The sequence below is a fragment of the Rattus norvegicus genome, chromosome 4 (assembly GCF_021556685.1).
Source record: "Rattus norvegicus strain SHRSP/BbbUtx chromosome 4, alternate assembly SHRSP_T2T, whole genome shotgun sequence".
NCBI lineage: Eukaryota > Metazoa > Chordata > Mammalia > Rodentia > Muridae > Rattus > Rattus norvegicus.
In genome coordinates this window covers 67,498,859-67,522,264 of record NC_141537.1, presented here as the reverse complement: position 1 = coordinate 67,522,264, position 23,406 = coordinate 67,498,859, and the positions used below count along the sequence as shown (strand labels likewise).

General features: G+C 43.9%; 1 protein-coding gene across 1 annotated transcript in view; it reads left to right on the top strand.

Annotated features, from left to right (window-relative positions):
* The window catches only part of Svopl (SVOP like), a 66,529-nt gene that overhangs the window by 11,060 nt on the left and 32,063 nt on the right, over nucleotides 1–23,406 (top strand). The window contains 6 exon segments of the mRNA NM_001431825.1: nucleotides 2,389–2,460; nucleotides 4,461–4,585; nucleotides 6,519–6,582; nucleotides 10,474–10,599; nucleotides 12,076–12,204; nucleotides 21,857–21,930. Of these exon segments, the coding sequence (NP_001418754.1) occupies nucleotides 2,389–2,460; nucleotides 4,461–4,585; nucleotides 6,519–6,582; nucleotides 10,474–10,599; nucleotides 12,076–12,204; nucleotides 21,857–21,930 (590 nt within the window).

Here is a 23,406-nt window from a genome sequence, read left to right as displayed (position 1 = left end):
GACTCAGCCATAAGAACCCTGCTGCACTTGCAGAAGACACAGGTTTTCGTCCCAGCAGCCATGCTGCACGGCTCAAACCACCTGTAGCTCTAACCCAGTTATCCAGCATTCTCTTCTGGGCTCCTTGGACATCCTCATGCACATGTACAACACATTCACACACTCACAACACACTCATACACACACTCACAACACACAGAGTACTCATATACACACTCACACACACACTCTCACACATTCACACTCATATACACACACACTCACACACTCATACACACTTTCACACACTCACAACACATTCATACACACACTCACAACACAGAGCATACTCACACACACTCACATACAACACACAGCACACTCATACACACACACTCTTACACACACACTCCTATACACACACTCATATACACTCACACACACAGCACACTTTTACACACACTCACACACTCACACTCATATATACAGACACTCATACACACACAACACACAGCATACTCATATACACACTCATACACACACACACTCTCACACACAACACAGAGCACACTCACACACACACTCGCATACAACACACAGCACACTCATACACACACACTCTCACACACTCACACTCATATACACACACACTCATATACACTTTCACACACTCTCTCACACACTCACGCACACTCTCATACATACACATACACGCACACATTTTAAAAATGTATATAAAAATGCTATAGCAACAAAACCCACTACATACATACAAATTTTTGCTAATTTTCAATTTAGCAGATAATTATAAAATAATTAGCAAATGATTTATATAAGAGAATTTATGGGAACCTAAAGCCCTGGATTTGATCCACAGCACAGAAGTGGGGGGGGGCAAGTGTGCTTGCATGATGATGATGTCACTCAAATAGTTCTTGTGAGCCTTTCTTATGAAGGGAAGGGAGGAAGAGAAACAGAGCGGGCAGGGGAGAGAGAGAGAGAGAGAGAGAGAGGTGTGGAAGCAAAGCTGGCATTGTGCGTCTCTTTTCCTGGAGGCATCAGCCAGGAGGCTTCCGAAGGGGAGAGGCAATTGTCTGGAAGGCAAAGAAGTAGGTGCTAAGTACACAGAGCCAGGGCTGAGTGAAGTGTTAGACAAGAGAGGAAAGCAGGGTGGCTCCGCCTTAGGGTTTACAGTTTCAGGGGTTTTATGTATTTGTTTATTGAGACAGGGTCTCTATGTGTAAGCACCAGTGCTTACTGAACTAAGTCTCCTAAAACCAGGCCTGGTTTGGAAGGCTCTCAACAAGACTGAGGCTGAGACAAGTTTACTGCAAGCAATCAGACTCTTTATAGGCTTATCAGAGACAGAATATAGTTGTAGTTGCCAGGATACAATGGTGTTTACAAGTTATACAGGGTACATAAGATTAATGACTAATTAAGAGTAGTTGCTTAGGAGAGATGGCTCAGCGGTTAAGAGCACTGACTTCTTCCAGAGGTCCTGAGTTCAAATCCCAGCAACCACATGGTGACTCATAACCATCTGTAATGAGATCTGATGCCCTCTTCTGGTGTGTCAGAAGACAACTACAGTGTACTCATATATAATAAATAAATCTTTTTTTTAAAAGAGTAATTGCTCAGCCAAGCTTCTGTGTGCTTTGGTGACTTCGAGGGATCGCAGAGATACACAGATGGCCCCCCGAAAGCTTCACTGCCTGAGGGAGTGCTTCTGTTTCTTAGGAACTGGGAGGCTGGCTCACAGTGCCTCACAGCCAGGAGTGCCTTTCAAGGCAGTTGGACCAGGCCAAGTCTATGAATCTGCATCCGTGTAGCCCAAGCTGGCCTCCACTGCACTATGTACTCAAGGATAACCTTAAATTTCTGACTCTCTTGCTTCCACCTGCAGAGTGCTGGGATTGCAGACATGAACCCTCATGCCTGATTTTATGTGGAGCTGAGGATAGAGCCAGGGTTTTATGTGTCTAAGCAAGCATCCTACTAATGGAGCCCCAGCCCCAGCCCTCGAGAAGTACAAGGAAAGGCTGCTTTGGTGACAGTGGCTTGTGTTGGAATATGGCATAACAGGCATGACCAGATCTTAAATGACAATGGGAAGTCACAGTGTTGGTCCAGGCACAGCCGAAGCCCGTGTCTGGGAGAAGGAAATGCTCTGTGGACCCATTTCTACCTGGGCCATGTCAGTACAGGATGTTTATAAAAGATGAATAGCCACAAACCTCAGGAGCCTGCCTGTGCTCCCTGAGCCCTGAAATGCTTTGGGAAACCCATCTGCAACCTAATCTTACTTGGGATGGCTACGTGCTTAATATAGCAAACACACTGCTTACTGGTGTATTCTGCTTACAACACTGGTTGTTGTTTTTTTTTTTTTCACCCTGATTTCAGATGGTGTTTTTTGGCTACATGGTATCCAGCATCCTCTTTGGTCTCTTGGCTGACAGATATGGCCGCTGGAAGGTAGGTCAGGCCATGTAGGATTGCACACACCTGACACCCGCTTTGGGGCACTCTCCCTATTGCTTCTCTTCCATGGACTTGTCCCATGTCAATACTTCTCCCCTCAAAGGGGATAAAAGATAGCTTATTCAGGTGCCAAACAGAAGTGACTGTAGCCAGCCGGAACACAGATTCAGGTTACCCTAAATATCACATTTGGACTGGCTAGTTTTATGTCAACTTGAGAGTTATCGGAGTCATCAGAGAGGAGGGAGCCTCAACTGAGAAAATGCCTCCATGAGATCCAGCTGAAGGTAAACTTGTAGGGCATTTTCTTAATGAGTGGTCAATGAGAGAGGGCCCGGCCCTTTGTGGGTGGTGCCATCGACAGGTTGGTGGGTCTGGATTCTATAAGACAGCAGACTGAGCAAGCCATGGGGAACAAACCAGTAAGCAGCCTCCCTCCATGGCATCTGCATCAGCTCCTGCCTCCAGGTTTCTGTTTGGGCTCTTGATCTGACTTTCTTGGATGATGAACAGTGATGTAGAAGAGTAAAACAAATCCTTCCCCAATTTTCTTTGGTCATGGTGTTTCATCACAGCAATAGTAACCCTAACTAAGACAACATTCCAACTCGGTCTTGCTAGTTAATAACAAATACACCTGCTAGGGACATTGGATTGGTAACTTAAGCAACACAGGGGAAATTCTGTATAGGGCCCTGATGTTATCTTGAAAGACCCTCAGACAGAGGAGACTCTCACTCCAGTCCTGAGGACACTCACCACCCCACGAACACACGGGACTCAGTCTTGATGTAAAAACAAGAGGTTTACTTTGGGATACCAATGCATTGGGTCTCTCAACACGGTCCTCACGCAGGAGGGATATGAAGAGCCTCGAACAACAGAAATGTACAGCTTAAATAGTCATTTAAGATTACAAAGTTTCATTTGCTCAGCTATTTTATTTGCCAAGGATAACTATGCAGATGTTTCTCGTCCTGGAATTCCTGGGATAAGGCCGTAACCACATCAATGTAGCTATTTCAGTACCAAGGACGTCTGACTTGATATATGTTTTCTCATCCTGGGGTTCCCAGGACAAGGACCAAGATACCTGTCTTGGCAGGTGTTTCTCTCCTGAGTTCCTAGGACAAGGCTATAGCTATGTCAGCACAGCTGCATTCAGTACCAAGGACATCTCACTTCTATAGTGGTCAGTTAGCCACCAGAGATGTTTCCTGTCTTGTAATTGCCCTGCAGTAAATATGTTCTATACCCTCTGTTCTTATGGTCCGGCAGCTTCCTAGAGAGTGGGTGGGAATGTGCTTTCTGTACTTTCTGGTCTATTGTATAACATCTAGGGGCTAAGCAAGGGCCAGCTTAAAAGATTCTCATTCTTAAGAAATGGCTGCACTAATATCAAATGGGGATCTTTCAATCTGATGACTCTGCTATAGGACCAGATGCTATCTGATGACTTTCTATGCTTGGAGACAGTGAGGGCTAGTTAAGTTCATGTGATCCAAAGGTTTTATCAACATCGCTAGGATGTTGGATCTGATCAGAGGTGGGTGAAAACTGTCTATTGAGAGAGCTAAGGATATCCTAAGATAATTTGGCTCTGGATCTGCAGTAGTCATCTTTCTAAAGTTACAGTTCTCAGCAGCCAACCAGTTTTGTAAAATCATCCTGGGAACCTCTGTTGTCCTTATAAATAAGGAAAAACAAGTTTGCTTCCTATACTCTTCCCAATACAGGGTCTCCTTTTGCTCCTAACAGCGCTGTGAGAAGGGAGGGCAGAGCTTTGTTTCATGTTACCTCTGAGGGTAGACATATTAGACACAGTAAAGGGGCTTTTAGACAAGGAGTTTTCTGGAGTGTGTCAGTGGAGACTGAGAGACCAGCAGGTGCTGTGACTCTGATGTCCCACAGAGGAAGTGCCCACCTCTGGAGGTGTCCGAGACCCCATCATTCCCTAGGCAGGTCCAGTAACAAGTGTTCTTTCCTTGTTTCAGATATTGCTGCTCTCATTCCTGTGGGGAGCCTACTTCTCCTTACTGACCTCTTTCTCTCCCTCCTACATCTGGTTTGTCTTTCTGCGGACAATGGTAGGCTGCGGAGTGTCTGGCCATGCACAAGGGTAAGACTTACTCCACAGTCTTGACTTCAGGAGAGAAATGTCGACACCCTAAATTCGGTGTGTGTGTGTGTGTGTGTGTGTGTGTGTGTGCGCACACGCGCGTGTGTGCATGTGCACACAGTTACAGAGAGACGTACAGAGAGACATACACATACATGTACATATTCACACATTGAGTATGGGGGCACAGATTTATATACAGGCAGACAAAACACACACACACATGCACACAGAGATGGAGACAGATGTGCACATAGTCACAGACAGACACAGAGACAAAGAGACAGACAGACACACATACACATTCATGGAGGGGGGGGCACAGATTCATATACAGGCAGACCGAACACACACACACACACACACACACACACACACACACACACACACACACAACTAAGAATAAAATAAAAATATTTGGATTAAAAAAACAAAGCAAAATAAAAAACAAAAACAAAACCCATACCAGAAAGAATTTGCAAAGCAGAGGAAAAATCCTGAAATAGGCTCAACGTGGCTGTCTGTTCCCGGCCAACCTGTCTCCTGCTGCCAGGTAAACACTGTATAGGGTCTCAGTGTTTGGGAGAGAGTTGCTGTGTTAATATTCCAGTTGTGGGGCCATCTAGAAATCCACAGAACCCCTCAGGCTATTCCCTCCTGCCTGCCTTGAGGCACTCTCTCCTTCAATCACCTCAGGAGATGTCTAAGCACCTGGTATTGCCTTAATACGACTAAAACAAGTGTTTTCCCTTGGGGCGTTAGTTAAGTGTGTGAGCTGAGAGCTGGGTAGGAGTAGCTGCGGAAAGAGCTTAAAAACCTGCAAGAAGCAGTCCGGTCAATACTTTCAAAGGAAGAAGGGAAGGAAGAAAAAAAAGGAGAGAAAGGAGAAAGAAAAGGGAGAAAGAAAGGGGAGAAAGAAGGAATGAAGATAGCCCAGCCCTGGCTAATAATGCTGACAGAAAACAGTGTGAAACCCGCTGGACCTCCACTCTGTTTATTCTATTTACGAATCATCCCACTCTTCGTTAGGAATGCGCTGAGACTGTCATCAGTGAACCTTCTTTGCCTTCCCTTGGGTACATTTTGATTTCTTAGGTATGTTTTTTTTTAAAGATTTATTTATTTATTATATATATAAGTACACTGTAGCTGTCTTCAGACACACCAGAAGAGGGCATCAGATCTCATTACAGATGGTTGTGAGCCACCATGTGGTTGCTGGGAATTGAACTCAGGACCTCTGGAAGAGCAGTCAGTGCTCTTAACCGCTGAGCCATCTCTCCAGCCCTCTTAGGTATGTTTTACATCAAAAGGTGATTTTGATGTGACAAAGCCGTTTTCCAAAGCTTCTCTTGGGCATAGAGATAGGGCTAATGTCACTGTTTAAAATGACTGTGGTGCCAAAATGACAGGCAAGGAGCAGTCACAAGCTCACTTCTCACTGGAAGTGGGAGGTCACTGTAACAATTACAGCTTCATATCCGATGAGCTCCTGTTTCGTTAAGTTTCAGATTTATGTGTGTGAGTGCTTTGCAGCAAGTTTGTATGTATGTATGTATGTGTGTACATTTTTATGTATATGCATAAATCTGTATGTATGTATATGTGTGCGTATGTATGTATGTATGTATGTATGTATGTATGTATGTATGTTTCCTGTGAGTGCCTGGTGTCCTCAGAGGTTACAAAAGGGTGTCAGATTCCTTGGAACTGCCATTAGGGATGGTCATGAGCACCATGTGGATTCTGAGAACCCACCCAAGTCCCATGTAGGAGCCACAAGCGCTCTTAACTGCTGAGCTGTCTCTAAAGTCGTCCCCCTGCCATTCATGCTTATGATGTCTTTACTGAGGTGAAGACTCTTGATCATTTAAAGCAAAGTTGCTTGGTTTTCTAAAAACACAATGACTGTGTTTCTCCATTCCCTGTGCAGGTTAATCATAAAGACTGAATTTTTGCCCACAAAATACCGAGGCTACATGCTGCCCTTGTCTCAGGTAAGGTAGAGTGGGAACTCTGAGGAGCCTCCTGGTTCTGAGAGAACAGAGCCGTGGGTTGCCTTCCTTCCAATCAAGCCCTCGTACTCTTGAGTGACCTTGGGCATTGCCTATTGTTTTGACACCAACTAATGGGCACGAAGCATGTCTAATGCCAGAGGTCCAAGCTGAAGATTCTCTGAGGTGGGGACTTGTGCCACCCTGCAGTGACGCTCAAGCACATCTAAGATGGCCTTTGTCACCCCCTGAGACTTCAGAGAAGGCGGTAGCTCCTACCCTTTTTGCATTTTTTCTTCCAAGGGTGCTGGTGTGTCCAGATCCATATTGCTCCCACTTGGAGGAAGGCACCATGATTGTGTCTTGGCAGCTGCTGTTCCTCCAGGGTCCTCCACAGACCCCGGCTGGCTGCTGACTAAAGGTCATCAGGCTGACTGAGGTCATCAGGCACTATTGATCTTGCTCCCCTGGATGGGTTTTGATGCCCTCAGATCCTAATGTCTTGACTCCAGTGAATGTCCAGGGCAAAGAAGACCCTCTCCATTAAGGTTTAAAGTATTTGACAATAAATAAAGCAGGAGGATTTGCATTTTTTTAATACAGAATTTAGGTAATAGCAACCATCAAGAACCAGAAACACTCAAAGGTGAGTCCAATTTCTCACCACGTTTTGTCTTCAGTGTTTCATGACCAGAAATGCATCTTTATTCAAAGTGTCTGCACTTTATCCTTCAATACTAACTGATCCATCTGTCCAGTACTGTGGCAGTCTTCCTCAATGCCCCCCTCTTGTCTAGGTCTCCTTGGGTCATATAGTCCACTCCAGTGGTTGCTTATATATAGACATCCTTTTGAATCCATGTAGATTGGTTCTTGGATCCCAGAGGATACAAAAATCTGTGGAGGTCTCAAGGTCCATGGTGCCATATTTCATATACCTCCCCAGATCAGATATTATATACCTTCAATCATTTACATTTGAGTTGTCTAATCAATGTTTTGTGGGTATACAATTGTCCAGCACAGACTTGTTTTTGAATATCTTCTATACGCAGTTGGCTGAAACCATGGATGTAGAATTCATGGATGTGAATCCTGAAGAAAGGGAATGGACAGCTCTACCTGTGTTTTCGCCTTACTGTCTCCAAAAATATTTATTAAAAACCAAGAACACCATGATCACAGCAACTCTTGTAAGGGAAAATGTTTAACTGGGGCCTCACCAGCTCTTTGTTTTTGATGGTTTCCTATGTTGCCTAAACTTGGCTGTCCTGGAACTCTGTAGACCAGGTTGTCCTCAAACTTAGACATCTGCCAGCCTCTGCCTTCTGAGTGCTAGGATTAAAGATGTGCACCACCACACCAGGACCTAAGCTGTTCTTTAATTCCTTTTAACAAGTTGAAAGCTTAGATGGGTGGGATCTTGCCCTGAGGCTACCACTCCCTTTATTTCATTTAATATCAGACTTTTTTTTAAATCTATTTATCTCCTTGCACACAGGATTTAGCTCCATTCCACTTCCTGGTGCCTATTTTCTCCTCAAACTTTGCATTTTGTATTTTTCCTTGCTTGGCTTGTTTCTTTTCATTACTGATAACCACAAAACAAAATGGATATTTGGCTGTTTTGAGATTTCCTTAGTCAACACAATCCAAAAACTCTAACTTAGCTACAGACATATTTTCCAGACAAGGGCAGAAAGCAGCCACATTCTTCACCAAAACATCACAAGAATGGTCTCTAGGCCACATACTAACACTCTTCTCCTCTGAAGCCTCTTGAGTTAGGCTCCCACAGTTTGTCACCTTCAGTACCATTGTTGTCCATGTTCCCACTAGGATCACCCATTAATCCCCACTGAAAACATTCCATGGCTTTTCCCAATCCAAAGTCCCAAAGTCCACATGCCTCCAAACAAAAGCGTGGTCCAACCAATCACAACAAAACTCCAGTCCCTGGTACCAACTTCTGTCTTAGTTAGAGTTTTCTTGCTGTGAAGAGAGACCATGACCAAGGCACCGTTTATAAAGGAAAACATTTAATGGGGGCTGGCTTGCTGTTTCAGAGGTTCGGCCCATTATTGTTATGATGGGAAGCATGGCAGCTTGCAGGCAGACACGGTGCTGGAGAAGGAGCTGAGACATCTACATCTAAATCAGCAGGTAGCAGCAAGGAAGACGTGCTTGAGCATCTGAGACTTCAAAACCCATCTTCTAGTGCCACACCTCCTCCAACAAGGCCACACCTCCTCCAACAAGGCCACACCTCCTCCAACAAGGCCACACCTCCTCCAACAAGGCCATACCTCCTCCTACAAGGCCACACCTACTTCAGCAAGGCCACACCTCCTAATAGTGCCACTCCCTGTGGGCCTATGGTAGCATTTTCTTCAAACCACCACATGCAGCCTTCTTAGAACTTGCCCCTGAGACCTGTGATGTTCATGTTTCTATTCCAGGTCAAAGCAAGCCTCACCTTCTGCCATCTGAGCTTAGTGTAGGAGCCACAGCGGACCCTCTCCCTGCTCCATTTCCGAACTCTGCTGGCTCATCCCCAATTCTTGGACCCCTTGTTCAAGTGCTAATCAACAAACCTTGTCACCTTTACCTTCAAAAATGTGTGGCAAATGCTTTAAAGAAGTCTTCCCTGTTACTACTGAGATCCATCCCAATGCTACATCAACTATCTTTCACTCATACACAGCGGCCGTATCTATTTCAGAAAAGCTGTCCCGTGTCACCCAAGTCATTCTCCATACATTATTCTATTTTCTTTTTAGCCCTAACACTTTCTGAAGTAATCTATTTTTGGTGAAATTATTGTTGATAAGATAATCCTCTCTTGGGGCTGGAGAGATGGCTCAGTGGTTAAAAACACTGATGTTCTTCTAGAACATATGAATTTGATTCCCAGCACCCACGTGGCAGCTTCTGACCTGTGACTCCAGTTCTAGGGAATCTGACACCTACTGGCCTCCTCAATCACCAGATGTGGTACACAAACATATATGCAGGTAACAATAAATACACATAAAAATAAATATTTTTAAAAGCCATTCATCAATTGGATCTCCAAAGAGTCTTCTAAAATGCTAACTTTTTCTGTCTCTCTGAGATGGGGTGAACATTATTTTTCATCATAAATGGGAATGGTTCTATTAATAATTCTTGACCAGCAGGGCCCACAGTATTTGATATCGAACTTGTACCATGAAAAAAAAGTATAGGGGCTGGGGATTTAGCTCAGTGGTAGAGTGCTTACCTAGGAAGCGCAAGGCCCTGGGTTCGGTCCCCAGCTCGGAAAAAAGAACCAAAAAAAAAAAAAAAAGTATAAAACATTGCATATTCCATGGCCTGTTTTTGGAAAAAGGAAGGAACAAAATACTTCCTTGTTGGCTGTGTCTAAAGGAGTGTTGGAGGCAAACAGAGTAAAGAAACCTCATCACATCCTTCTGAAAGCGAAAATGATGTCACATCCTTCCAAAAGAGAAAACGAAGGTAGAGGGCTGGAGGCAGAGCCCTCTTTCCACCCTCCTTGTGCTTCCTTATGGTGCCGGGATGGCATTATCTGTGCCAGAGCACAAACCAGTGTTAGGAACCGCCAGAATAGTAGATGTTTTGTTTGTTTTAAACTTTAATCACATTGCTGACGGATTTTCTGTAGCTAAAGTAGAGCCATGTTTATAGAAAACAAACGGAGCCATGGAGTAGAGTGACTTATCAACTTCTCAGATCAGAGGAGCCACCCTGGAAGTAGGACCCGATTGTCACCCTTCAGAGCTCCCACCTCGCTCACAAACTACACAAAAGCATCGACTCCAAGGCTCCTCAGAAGGAGAAATGTCAGAGAGGCAGGACAGACGGAATAGTCATGTTTCCGGTCTTTCTCCCCAGGTTTTCTGGCTTGCTGGCTCCCTGCTCATCATCAGCATGGCCTCCGTGGTCATCCCCACCATTGGGTGGCGCTGGCTCATCCGCATTGCCTCCATCCCTGGCATCATCCTCATCATGGCCTTCAAGGTGATGCTTTTGAAACTGCCTCTGTGTTCCCTCTCTGCTGGTTCACGGACCTCTTTTCTCCACAAATGTATATTTCATGTTAGCCTCTTTTAAAAATGGACTTACTTTCATTTTTAAGCATGTATATGACTGTGTGTGTTTGTATGTGGGTATGCGCCTGCGAGTGTGTCTGATCCCTTGGGGCTGTAGTAACTTTCAGTTGCGGGGATGTATGTATCTCAGTTGCTTGAATGCTTGTCTAGCCTACTTGAAGCTGCCCTGGGTTTGTTCTTTAATGAAGCGTAAATTGGGCACGGTAACACATGCCTGCTGCAATGCTAGTACTCAGGAGCCGAGACAGGTAGCCCAGAAATTCAAGGTCATCCTCAATTACATAGTGATTTGAAGCCATTCTGGGATACATAAGAAAGGAAAGGAAGGAAAAAGGAGGGGAGGAGAGGGAGGGGAGGAGAGGGAGGGGAGGGGAAGGTGAGGGAGGGGAGCAGAGGAGAGGGGAAGAGAGGGGAGGGAGCAGAAAGAGAATTGAGGAAGAGAAGGCCCCTGGGTGGTCATTTATTTCAAATTCAGGTCTCCACTGGGACACTCCTAGCTTTATGGGTGACTAGGTCACAGATTTTTAAGGTTCTGTTTTCACCTGGCATCTTTTAAAGCTTTTTTTTTTTTTAATTGATATCCTCCTAAGCCTTTCTTCCTCTACATTAAGCAAAATCATGACCTTCACACATCTTTGCCATGGCTGGTTTCAGGGCCAAGCTCCCATCTCTCTTGTACAGGCTCAGAGGATCATTCTCTTCAGATCTGTTGCTCAGAATCACCCCTCGCCCATCCTCGCCCACCCTGGCCCTGAGAGCTTGGGGGCGTGGCTTGGGTATAATGCTCACCTCACTTGCAGAAGGCTTGGTTTAATCCCCAGTGTGTACCCACCACCACCGAGATTCACATCTAGACCCCTCAGGTGCTTTGGGGCCAGTGGCTATCAGGCCTGTTGCTTCCTGTGGGAAGATCATTGTCTCTGTGGTTGTAGACTAAGACTTCGCTGCTCTGCCAGCCTACTGCATCTCATCATTGGGTGTTCTTAAGGCCCTAGGTTCAAGGGCAGCCTGGAATTTGTTGTCTATGAGTTGCTCTCAAGCCCAGAATCTAATACCTGCCATTATATAATTGGCATATCTATAAAAAATTAAATAAAAATCTATAGTGCAGTCAAATATCTAAAGTTAGTCCTTTGGTTTTAGCCCAGTGTTTCTTGTTCTGTAGATCTCTCTCCCTAGAGGCACATTTCTGAGTCAGCATAAGTTCATTTCTGAGTCAGCATAATTTCATCAGGAGATGCTTGATACGCTGTGTGCCTTGAAGCCTGCCAGCCCTCTCATGGGGTGGGGTCTGCCAGGACTGAGGAAGGCACAGAGTAGCCAACAGCACCTTTAACAGTCTACAGAACCTATAGCTCTGATGCTCTTTGTTATCTGTGTCCAGTTCATCCCTGAATCTGCTCGCTTCAACGTCTCCACTGGGAACACGCAGGCTGCACTGGACACCCTAGAGAGCATTGCCAAGATGAACCGCTCAGTCATGCCAGAGGGACGGCTGGTGGAGCCCATTCTGGTGAGTTCACATCTGGGTCACCCTCCACGGGTCATCCAGAAGGGAGGGGGCCAGTGCTCTCTAGTCTGGCTCCTGGAGGCAGAGGGATGCCTAGGACAAGCAGATAAGAGGTGGGACTCAGGTTGGCTCTCCTCTGCCACACTGCCCTGTAATTCTGATAGATGACCTGAGTTAATTTTTGCCATCTCTAAAACACAGATGATGCCTCTAACCTGGCAGAGCTAACCATGTCATTTGCTTTCATGGCTTATAATATGAAAGATTTTTAATTTTTTTATCTTATTTTCTTATATTGGCTTTGTCTCATTTTGAGAAGGTATTTCCATAAGGCCTAACAGTTTTCTTCAAAAACTTTCCAGCCATCTTCCTGCATCCTAGGATATGGTCACATAGTCTGTTCATGGGTTTGTTTTATTACTTGAGGCATTTTTAACATTATTATTATTATTGTCATCATTTTCTTTTTTTTAAAAAAGATTTTATTTATTTACTTTATGTATGTAAGTATACTGTAGCTGTCTTCAGACACACCCGAAGAGGGCATCAGATCCCATTACAGATGGTGAGCCACCATGTGGTTGCTGGGATTTGAACTCAGGACCTCTGGAAGAGCAGTCAGTGCTCTTTTTTCTTTCTTTTTTTTTTTTCTTTTTTCTTTTTTTCGGAGCTGGGGACCGAACCCAGGGCCTTGCGCTCGCTAGGCAAGTGCTCTACCACTGAGCTAAATCCCCAACCCCGCAGTCAGTGCTCTTAACCACTGAGCCATCTCTCCAGCCCTACTTGAGGCATTTTTATAGCATATATTTATTTGCGTGTATGTTTGTGGGTATGGGTATAGATGTGCATGCCACAGCATGCATGTGAAGGCCAGAGGATAATTTGTGGTTGTCAGTTCTCTTCTACTTTATGTGTTTTAGAAATCGAACTCAGGTCATCATCCTTGGCAGCAGCAAGCATCTTTACCTGCTGAGCCATCTTGATAAGCGCCTCTTTTGTGTTTTCGAAGGTGTGTGTGTGTGTGTGTGTGTGTGTGTGTGTGTGAACATGTAAATTGTGCAGATGCTAGTAGAGACCAGAAGATGGTCTTGGATATCCTGGAGCTGGAATTAAGGCACTTGTGAGCCATCCAACATGGTGCTGGGAACCACACTCCAGCTCTCTGGGAAAGCAGTAATTGCTCTTAATGTCCGAGCCATCTTTCCAGTCACCCCCTCCCACTTTAAATGAATTAAAATACTGCTTCCCTTACAGGCAACTTGGAAGATAGGGAATTAGTAGTTTGGTCAAAGAATTTACTCTTTAGACCAGAATAGAAAGAAGGTTTCTTTAAATCCAAGCACGCTGGTCAGATGTGGAAGAGTTGGTTGACACCTGTGCACACAGTGCATGTGGAAGCTGGGGTATCTGAGCCCACTGCTGCCTGAGTCACAGCCACAGGGCAGGAAGAGACAGCAAATGGCACAGAAAGGAGAGGAGGTTTCAGTGGAGGAAAGAGAGTCCTGTAGGTGAGAGATGGAGCTAAGATGGAGGTAGGCGTGTATAGGGGCTGGCGTGAGGAATACTGAACTGAGACCTTGCTCTCAGTACTGTGGGCAGCACTACCTTAGCAGCTTCATCCTGAAGGTTCAGAGGAGACTAACACTAAGGAGGGTCCGTGCTGGAATGGGTCCGTGCTGGAATGGGTCCGTGCTGGAATGGGTCCGTGCTGGAATGGGTCCGTGCTGGAATGGGTCCGTGCTGGAATGGGTCCGTGCTGGAATGGGTCCGTGCTGGAATGGGTCCGTGCTGGAATGGGTCCGTGCTGGAATGGGTCCGTGCTGGAATGGGTCCGTGCACTTGCATGGGTGTCAAAGCGTCACTTAGTTCTAACCCTCTGAAGCCCAGTTAAAAGCTTCCTTCTGTAAGTCACCTGGTCATGATGATTGTTCTATCAGCAGAACAGTAAGACATGGACCTCCTTAAGGAGAAGGTTGCATTTGACTCAGCCTCAGAGGTTACAGTCAGTACCCAGCAGGCTTCACTGTTTCTCTGCCTGTGATGGCACAGCATCCTGGCAGAATGGCACGCGGGAGCAGAGCTGCCACCTCATGGCCGCCGAGAAGCAAAAGTGATAGAAATGGCTAGGGAGGTGTGTTTCCTGTAGGCAGCAGAATGCAGGGTCCTCGTTGCGTATCCAGTTTGTTAATCTATGTCTTTTTATTTGGGGAATTGAGGCCATTGATGTTGAGAGATATTAAGGAATAGTGATTATTGCTTCCCGTTATATTCATATTTGGATGTGAGGTTATGTTTGTGTGCTTTCATTCTCTTTGTTTTGTTGCCAAGACGATTAGTTTCTTGCTTCTTCTAGGGTATAGCTTGCCTCCTTATGTTGGGCTTTACCATTTATTATCCTTTGTAGTGCTGGATTTGTAGAAAGATATTGTGTAAATTTGGTTTTGTCATGGAATATCTTGGTTTCTCCATCTATGTTAATTGAGAGTTTTGCAGGATACAGTAACCTGGGCTGGCATTTGTGTTCTCTTAGGGTCTGTATGACATCAGTCCAGGGTCTTCTGGCCTTCATAGTTTCTGGCGAGAAGTCTGGTGTGATTCTGATAGGTCTGCCTTTATATGTTACTTGACCTTTTTCCCTTACTGCTTTTAATATTCTTTATTTTGTGCGTTTGGTGTTTTGACAATTATGTGACGGGAGGTGTTTCTTTTCTGGTCCAATCTATTTGGAGTTCTGTAGGCTTCTTGTATGCCTATGGGTATCTCTTTTTTTAGGTTAGGGAAGTTTTCTTCTATGATTTTGTTGAAGATTTTTACTGGTCCTTTGAGCTGGGAGTCTTCACTCTCTTCTATACCTATTATCCTTAGGTTTGATCTTCTCATTGAGTCCTGGATTTCCTGTATGTTTTGGACCAGTAGCTTTTTCCGCTTTACATTATCTTTGACAGTTGAGTCAATGATTTCTATGGAATCTTCTGCTCCTGAGATTCTCTCTTCCATCTCTTGTATTCTGTTGGTGAAGCTTGTATCTACAGCTCCTTGTCTCTTCTTTTGGTTTTCTATATCCAGGGTTGTTTCCATGTGTTCTTTCTTGATTGCTTCTATTTCCATTTTTAATTCCTTCAACTGTTTGATTGTGTTTTCCTGGAATTCTTTCAGGGATTTTTGTGACTCCTCTCTATGGGCTTCTACTTGTTTATTTATGATTTCCTGGAATACTTTCAGGGATTTTTGTGACTCCTCTCTATGGGCTTCTACTTGTTTAATTATGTTTTCCTGGAATTCTTTCAGGCATTTTTGTGATTCCTCTCTGTAGGCTTCTACTTGTTCTCTAAGGGAGTTCTTCACGTCTTTCTTGAAGTCCTCCAGCATCATGATCAAATATGATTTTGAAACTAGATCTTGCTTTTCTGGTGTGTTTGGATATTCCATGTTTGTTTTAGTGGGAGAATTGGGCTCCGATGATGCCATGTAGTCTTGGTTTCTGTTGCTTGGGTTCCTGTGCTTGCCTCTCGCCATCAGATTATCTCTAGTGTTACTTTGTTCTGCTATTTCTGACAGTGGCTAGACTGTCCTATAAGCCTGTGTGTCAGGAGTGCTGTAGACCTGTTTTCCTCTCTTTCAGTCAGTTATGGGGACAGAGTGTTCTGCTTTCGGGCGTGTAGTTTTTCCTCTCTACAGGTCTTCCTGTGTTCCTGTGGGCCTGTGTCTTGAGTTCACCAGGCAGCTTTCTTGCAGCAGAAAAGTTGGTCTTACCTGTGGTCACGAGGCTCAAGTTCGCTCGTGGGGTGCTGCCCACCGGCTCTCTGCAGCGGCAGCAACCAGGAAGATATGTGCCGCCCCTTCCGGGAGCTTCAGTGCACCAGGGTTCCAGATGGCCTTTGGTGTTTTCCTCTGGCGTCCGAGATGTATGTGCAGAGAGCAGTCTCTTCTGGTTTCCCAGGCTTGTCTGCCTCTCTGAAGGTTTAGCTCTCCCTCCCACGGGATTTGGGTGCAGAGAACTGTTTATCCGGTCTGTTTCCTTCAGGTTCCGGTGGTGGTGTCTCAGGCGCAGGGGTCCTGCCGCTCCTGGGCCCTCCCCCACGGGAGCCCAGAGGCCTTATACAGTTTCCTCTTGGGCCAGGGATGTGGGCAGGGGTGGGCAGTGTTGGTGGTCTCTTCTGCTCTGCAGCCTCAGGAGTGCCCACCTGACCAGGCGGTTGGGTCTCTCTCTCACGGGATCTGGGAGCAGAGAGCTGCTGCAGGCCGGGATCCGCGGGTGTGGGACTTCCGGTAAACACAGGACGTAGACAGACTAAGAGAAGTCATGAGCCAAATGGACTTAACGGATATTTATAGAACATTCTATCCTAAAGCAAAAGGATATACCTTCTTCTCAGCTCCTCATGGTACTTTCTCCAAAATTGACCATATAATTGGTCAAAAAACGGGCCTCAACAGGTACAGAAAGATAGAAATAATCCCATGCGTGCTATTGGACCACCACGGCCTAAAACTGGTCTTCAATAACAATAAGGGAAGAATGCCCACATATACGTGGAAATTGAACAATGCTCTACTCAATGATAACCTAGTCAAGTAAGAAATAAAGAAAGAAATTAAAAACTTTTTAGAATTTAATGAAAATGAAGGTACAACATACCCAAACTTATAGGACACAATGAAAGCTGTGCTAAGAGGAAAACTCATAGCGCTGAGTGTCTGCAGAAAGAAACAGGAAAGAGCATATGTCAGCAGCTTGACAGCACACCTAAAAGCTCTAGAGCAAAAAGAAGCAAATACACCCAGGAGGAGTAGAAGGCAGGAAATAATCAAACTCAGAGCTGAAATCAACCAAGTAGAAACAAAAAGGACCATAGAAAGAATCAACAGAACCAAAAGTTGGTTCTTTGAGAAAAGCAACAAGATAGATAAACCCTTAGCCAGACTAACGAGAGGACACAGAGAGTGCGTCCAAATTAACAAAATCAGAAATGAAAAGGGAGACATAACTACAGATTCAGAGGAAATTAAAAAAATCATCAGATCTTACTATAAAAACCTATATTCAACAAAACTTGAAAATCTTCAGGAAATGGACAATTTCCTAGACAGATACCAGGTACTGAAGTTAAATCAGGAACAGATAAACCAGTTAAACAACCCCATAACTCCTAAGGAAATAGAAGCAGTCATTAAAGGTCTCCCAACCAAAAAGAGCCCAGGTCCAGACGGGTTTAGTGCAGAATTCTATCAGACCTTCATAGAAGACCTCATACCAATATTATCCAAACTATTCCACAAAATTGAAACAGATGGATCACTACCGAATACCTTCTATGAAGCCACAATTACTCTTATACCTAAACCACACAAAGACACAACAAAGAAAGAGAACTTCAGACCAATTTCCCTTATGAATATCGACGCAAAAATACTCAATAAAATTCTGGCAAACCGAATTCAAGAGCACATCAAAACAATCATCCACCGTGATCAAGTAGGCTTCATCCCAGGCATGCAGGGATGGTTTAATATACGGAAAACCATCAATGTGATCCATTATATAAACAAACTGAAAGAACAAAACCACATGATCATTTCATTAGATGCTGAGAAAGCATTTGACAAAATTCAACACCCCTTCATGATAAAAGTCCTGGAAAGAATAGGAATTCAAGGCCCATACCTAAACATAGTAAAAGCCATATACAGCAAACCAGTTGCTAACATTAAACTAAATGGAGAGAAACTTGAAGCAATCCCACTAAAATCAGGGACTAGACAAGGCTGCCCACTCTCTCCCTACTTATTCAATATAGTTCTTGAAGTTCTAGCCAGAGCAATCAGACAACAAAAGGAGATCAAGGGGATACAGATCGGAAAAGAAGAGGACAAAATATCACTATTTGCAGATGATATGATAGTATATTTAAGTGATCCCAAAAGTTCCACCAGAGAACTACTAAAGCTGATAAACACCTTCAGCAAAGTGGCTGGGTGTAAAATTAACTCAAATAAATCAGTTGCCTTCCTCTATACAAAAGAGAAACAAGCCGAGAAAGAAATTAGGGAAACGACACCCTTCATAATAGACCCAAATAATATAAAGTACCTCGGTGTGACTTTAACCAAGCAAGTAAAAGATCTGTACAATAAGAACTTCAAGACACTGAGGAAAGAAATTGAAGAAGACCTCAGAAGATGGAAAGATCTCCCATGCTCATGGATTGGCAGGATTAATATAGTAAAAATGGCCATTTTACCAAAAGCAATCTACAGATTCAATGCAATCCCCATCAAAATACCAATCCAATTCTTCAAAGAGTTAGACAGAACAATTTGCAAATTCATCTGGAATAACAAAAAACCCAGGATAGCTAAAGCTGTCCTCAACAATAAAAGGACTTCAGGGGGAATCACTATCCCTGAACTCAAGCAATATTACGGAGCAATAGTGATAAAAACTGCATGGTATTGGTACAGAGACAGACAGATAGACCAATGGAACAGAACTGAAGACCCAGAAATGAACCCACACACCTATGGACACCTGATTTTTGACAAAGGAGCCAAAACCATTCAATGAAAAAAAGATAGCATTTTCAGCAAATGGTGCTGGTTCAACTATAGGTCAACATGTAGGAGAATGCAAATTGATCCATGCTTATCATCCTGTAAAAAGCTTAAGTCCAAGTGGATCAAGGACCTCCACATCAAACCAGATACATTCAAACTAATAGAAGAAAAACTAGGGCAGCATCTCGAACACATGGGCACTGGAAAAAATTTCCTGAACAAAACACCAATGGCTTACGCTGTAAGATCAAGAATCGACAAATGGGATCTCATAAAACAGCAAACCTTCTGTAAGGCAAAGGACACTGTGGTTAGGAGAAAATGGCAACCAACAGATTGTGAAAACATTTTTACAATCCTACAACAGAAAGAGGCCTTATATCCAAAATATACAAAGAACTCAAGAAGTTAGACCGAAGGGAGACAAATAACCCTATTAAAAAATGGGGTTCAATACTAAAGAAAGAATTCACAGGTGAGGAATGCCGAATGGCTGAGAAACACCTAAAGAAATGTTCAACATCTTTAGTCATAAGGGAAATGCAAATCAAAACAACCCTGAGATTTCACCTCACACCAGTGAGAATGGCTAAGATCAAAAACTCAGGTGACAGCAGATGCTGGCGAGGTTGTGGAGAAAGAGGAACACTCCTCCATTGTTGGTGGGATTGCAGACTGGTAAAACCATTCTGGAAATCAGTCTGGAGGTTCCTCAGAAAATTGGACATTGAACTGCCTGAGGATCCAGCTATACCTCTCTTGGGCACATACCCAAAAGATGCCTCAACATATAAAAGAGACACGTGCTCCACTATGTTCATCGCAGCCTTATTTATAATAGCCAGAAACTGGAAAGAACCCAGATGCCCTTCAACAGAGGAATGGATACAGAAAATGTGGTACATCTACACAATGGAATATTACTCAGCTATCAAAAACAACGAGTTTATGAAATTCGTAGGCAAATGGTTGGAACTGGAAAATATCATCCTGAGTGAGCTAACCCAATCACAGAAAGACATACATGGTATGCACTCATTGATAAGTGACTATTAGCCCAAATGCTTGAATTACCCTAGATCCCTAGAACAAATGAAACTCAAGACGGATGATCAAAATGTGAATGCTTCACTCCTTCTTTAAATGAGGAAAAAGAATACCCTTGGCAGGGAAGAGAGAGGCAAAGATTAAAACAGAGACTGAAGGAACACCCATTCAGAGCCTGCCCCACATGTGGCCCATACATGTACAGCCACCCAATTAGACAAGATGGATGAAGCAAAGAAGTGCAGGCCGACAGGAGCCGGATGTAGATCGCTCCTGAGAGACACAGCCAGAATACAGCAAATACATAGGCGAATGCCAGCAGCAAACCACTGAACTGAGAATAGGACCCCCGTTGAAGGAATCAGAGAAAGAACTGGAAGAGCTTGAAGGGGCTCGAGACCCCATATGTACAACAATGCCAAGCAACCAGAGCTTCCAGGGACTAAGCCACTACCTAAAGACTATACATGGACTGACCCTGGACTCTGACCCCATAGGTAGCAATGAATATCCTAGTAAGAGCACCAGTGGAAGGGGAAGCCCTGGATCCTGCTAAGACTGAACCCCCAGTGAACTAGACTGTGAGGGGGAGGGCGGCAATGGGGGGAAGGTTGGGAGGGGAACACCCATAAGGAAGGGGAGGGGGGAGGGGGATGTTTGCCCGGATACCGGGAAAGGGAATAACACTCGAAATGTATATAAGAAATACTCAAGTTAATAAAAAAAAAAGATACTTTACTAAAGCTGAAAGCACACATTGCACATCACACAATAATAGTAGGAGACTTCAACACCCCACTCTCATCAAAGGACAGGTCATGGAAACAGAAATTAAACAGAGACATAGACAGACTAAGAGAAGTCATGAGCCAAATGGACTTAACAGATATTTATAGAACATTCTATCCTAAAGCAAAAGAATATACCTTCTTCTCAGCTCCTCATGGTACCTTTTCCAAAATTGACCATATAATTGATCACAAAACGGTCTTCAACCGATACAAGAAGATTGAGATAATCCTAACCATTATATCAGATCACCACGGATCAAGGCTGATCTTCAATAACAACAAAAACGACAGAAAGCCCACATACACATGGAAGCTGGACAACGCTCTACTCAATGATAACCTGGTCAAGGAAGAAATAAAGAAATTAAAGACTTTTTAGAATTTAATGAAAGTGAAGAAAACATCAGTTCTTACACATCTTCTGATTTCTACACAAGTACCATGGCATTCAGATACACACACCTGGGCACAAACATGCATACACACACACACACACACACACACACACACACACACAGACACACACACGCAAGCAAGCAATATATAATTTAAAATGTTTTTTAAATAGTAAGATCAGGCAAAAACAAATAATAGATGTTTTGGTAGCACAAATATACAATGAAATAATAATGAATCTTCTACCATCCAGGAAAAAACAAATGTCAATAAATTTATTCTTTTTATTTCTAGATTATAAAAAAAAAAAGAAAGAAATGGCTAGGGAAAAGGGGGGCCCTACCTCTGCAAGTTTCCAAATGCCCTCTCGCTCTGAACACTTCTGTCGATTAATCTGTCGCGAAGCAGAGCATACGTTATCAAGTTAATTCTCAGTGACTGGGTCCACCAGCTAGGGCCAGGGTTGTTTTATTTTTTAAAACTATTTTGTGTGTTTAGATGTTTTACCTGCATGTATATCTGCACTCCACATGCAGGCAGTGCCCCCCAGAGGCCAAAAGAGGGTGTTGGGTACCATGGAACTGGAGTAAGGAATGGTTCTGAGTTTCCTTGTGGATGCTGGGATCCAACTGGTCCTTTGCACAGTGCTCTTAACCAAGGAGTTGTCCTCCAGACCCTAGGCCTGGTTTTTAACACATCAGTCCTTTGGATTTGGTGGGGGAGGGGCTTCATAACTGAACCACACAGGGGTGATCTCACCACACCATATTTCTATGTAACTCTTGATCTGTGTGATCAATAACATCAGAGAAATATGCCCTTAGCTCTCCATGTGTGTAGTCTGACCCTCCTGTTCATTTTCCCAGGAGAAGAGAGGAAGATTTGCAGATCTACTAGAGTCTAAATATCTTCGGACCACATTACAGATCTGGATCATATGGTAAGAGCATTAATTACTGCAAGGCCAATAGTCAATAAGCAGGTATGCTAAGCATGGTGACGCATGCCTTTAGTCGCGGCACTCAGGAGGCAGAGGCAGGAGGATCTGCAAGTCCAGGGTCAGCCAGGGCTACATAGTGAATTCCCGTACAGCCAGGGCTACATGGAAGAACTCTGTCTTGAAAAATCAAAACCCAACCCAAACCAAACAACCAAACCAAACCAACGAAACAAACAAAAACCCAAAGAGGTATTTGGAGGAAACCCACTGAGGTAGAGGAGCCCCACAAATACACCTTTTATTTTTCTCTCATGATTTCTGTTTCCATAGTTAACCATAGTCTGAAGATCATACTTGTTTTGGCTTCTTCGACAGAGAGACCGAATGCACATGGAACTTTTATTACAACGCATTGCAAATTGTTTTGTTAGTCTGTACAGGGACTTACATGTAAGGAATCATGGTGCCATCTGTGGTGTTCACTGAAGGATTCCTCTATGGATAAAGGGGACATCTGTAAATCCACTTTCAGGGGCAGTAGGGGAAATATGCATGGGAGAGCAAACAGTTTCTCTGGCAATGTCTTGTCTTCCTACTACCACCCATCCTACCCCTGCCCCCAAGTGGTAAAACCATAAAAAGAGAAAGGAAACCTTAATGTTCTACAATGCTCCTGGCTCCTCCCAGGACCGTCCGTGCTCACTCCTGGCCTTCTGTGGTCTGGGCTTTCTGTTTATAACAGAGACTGATCCTCTGAGTTCACCAGTGACGGTGGGACAGCCGTTAGAGGACCTCTGTACTGTGCAGCCTTAACCTTGAGTGAGCAAAGGAATCCAAGTAGGACTCAAAAGGAAAGAATGACAACTTTTACTACATTAAATTAGCATCTCTGGAGTTGGGCTTGGTGGTGGCAAATTCTTCTGGCGCCAGTTTGAAGCCAACCTAGGGCACGTAAAACCCTGTCTTAAATAGACAGAAATGTCTCTGTGCCATATAACATCATGAGAAACCCAATGGCAAGCTATCAACTAAGAGAAGGAATTTGAAATGTATATCACATTTTTGATATCTATATATAGATATATAGATGTGCATGTATAATATAGTATATAATAAGCATATAAAATATAAATGTATATATATGTAATTGTCTTTCAACAAGTTAAGATAGGCAATCAAAGATTTCTCTTTTTTAAATTTATGTGTGTGTGTGCATTTCTATGTACTTCACATGTGCGGTTAGCAGAGGATGCCATAAGAGGGTGTCAGGTCTCCTGGAAACACATGGCTGCTGTGAAACATGGGTGCTGGGAACTCAAACATGGGCGGCAAACCGTTTTCACCACTGAGCCATCTTTCCAGCCCTAACAACTAAGTTTAGAAACAGGCTTGACTAGGTATATCACCCAAAACCACGCGTCCAAAGCACATGTCAAGACATATGCAACCTTAAAGTCATCAAGAAAATATGAATTA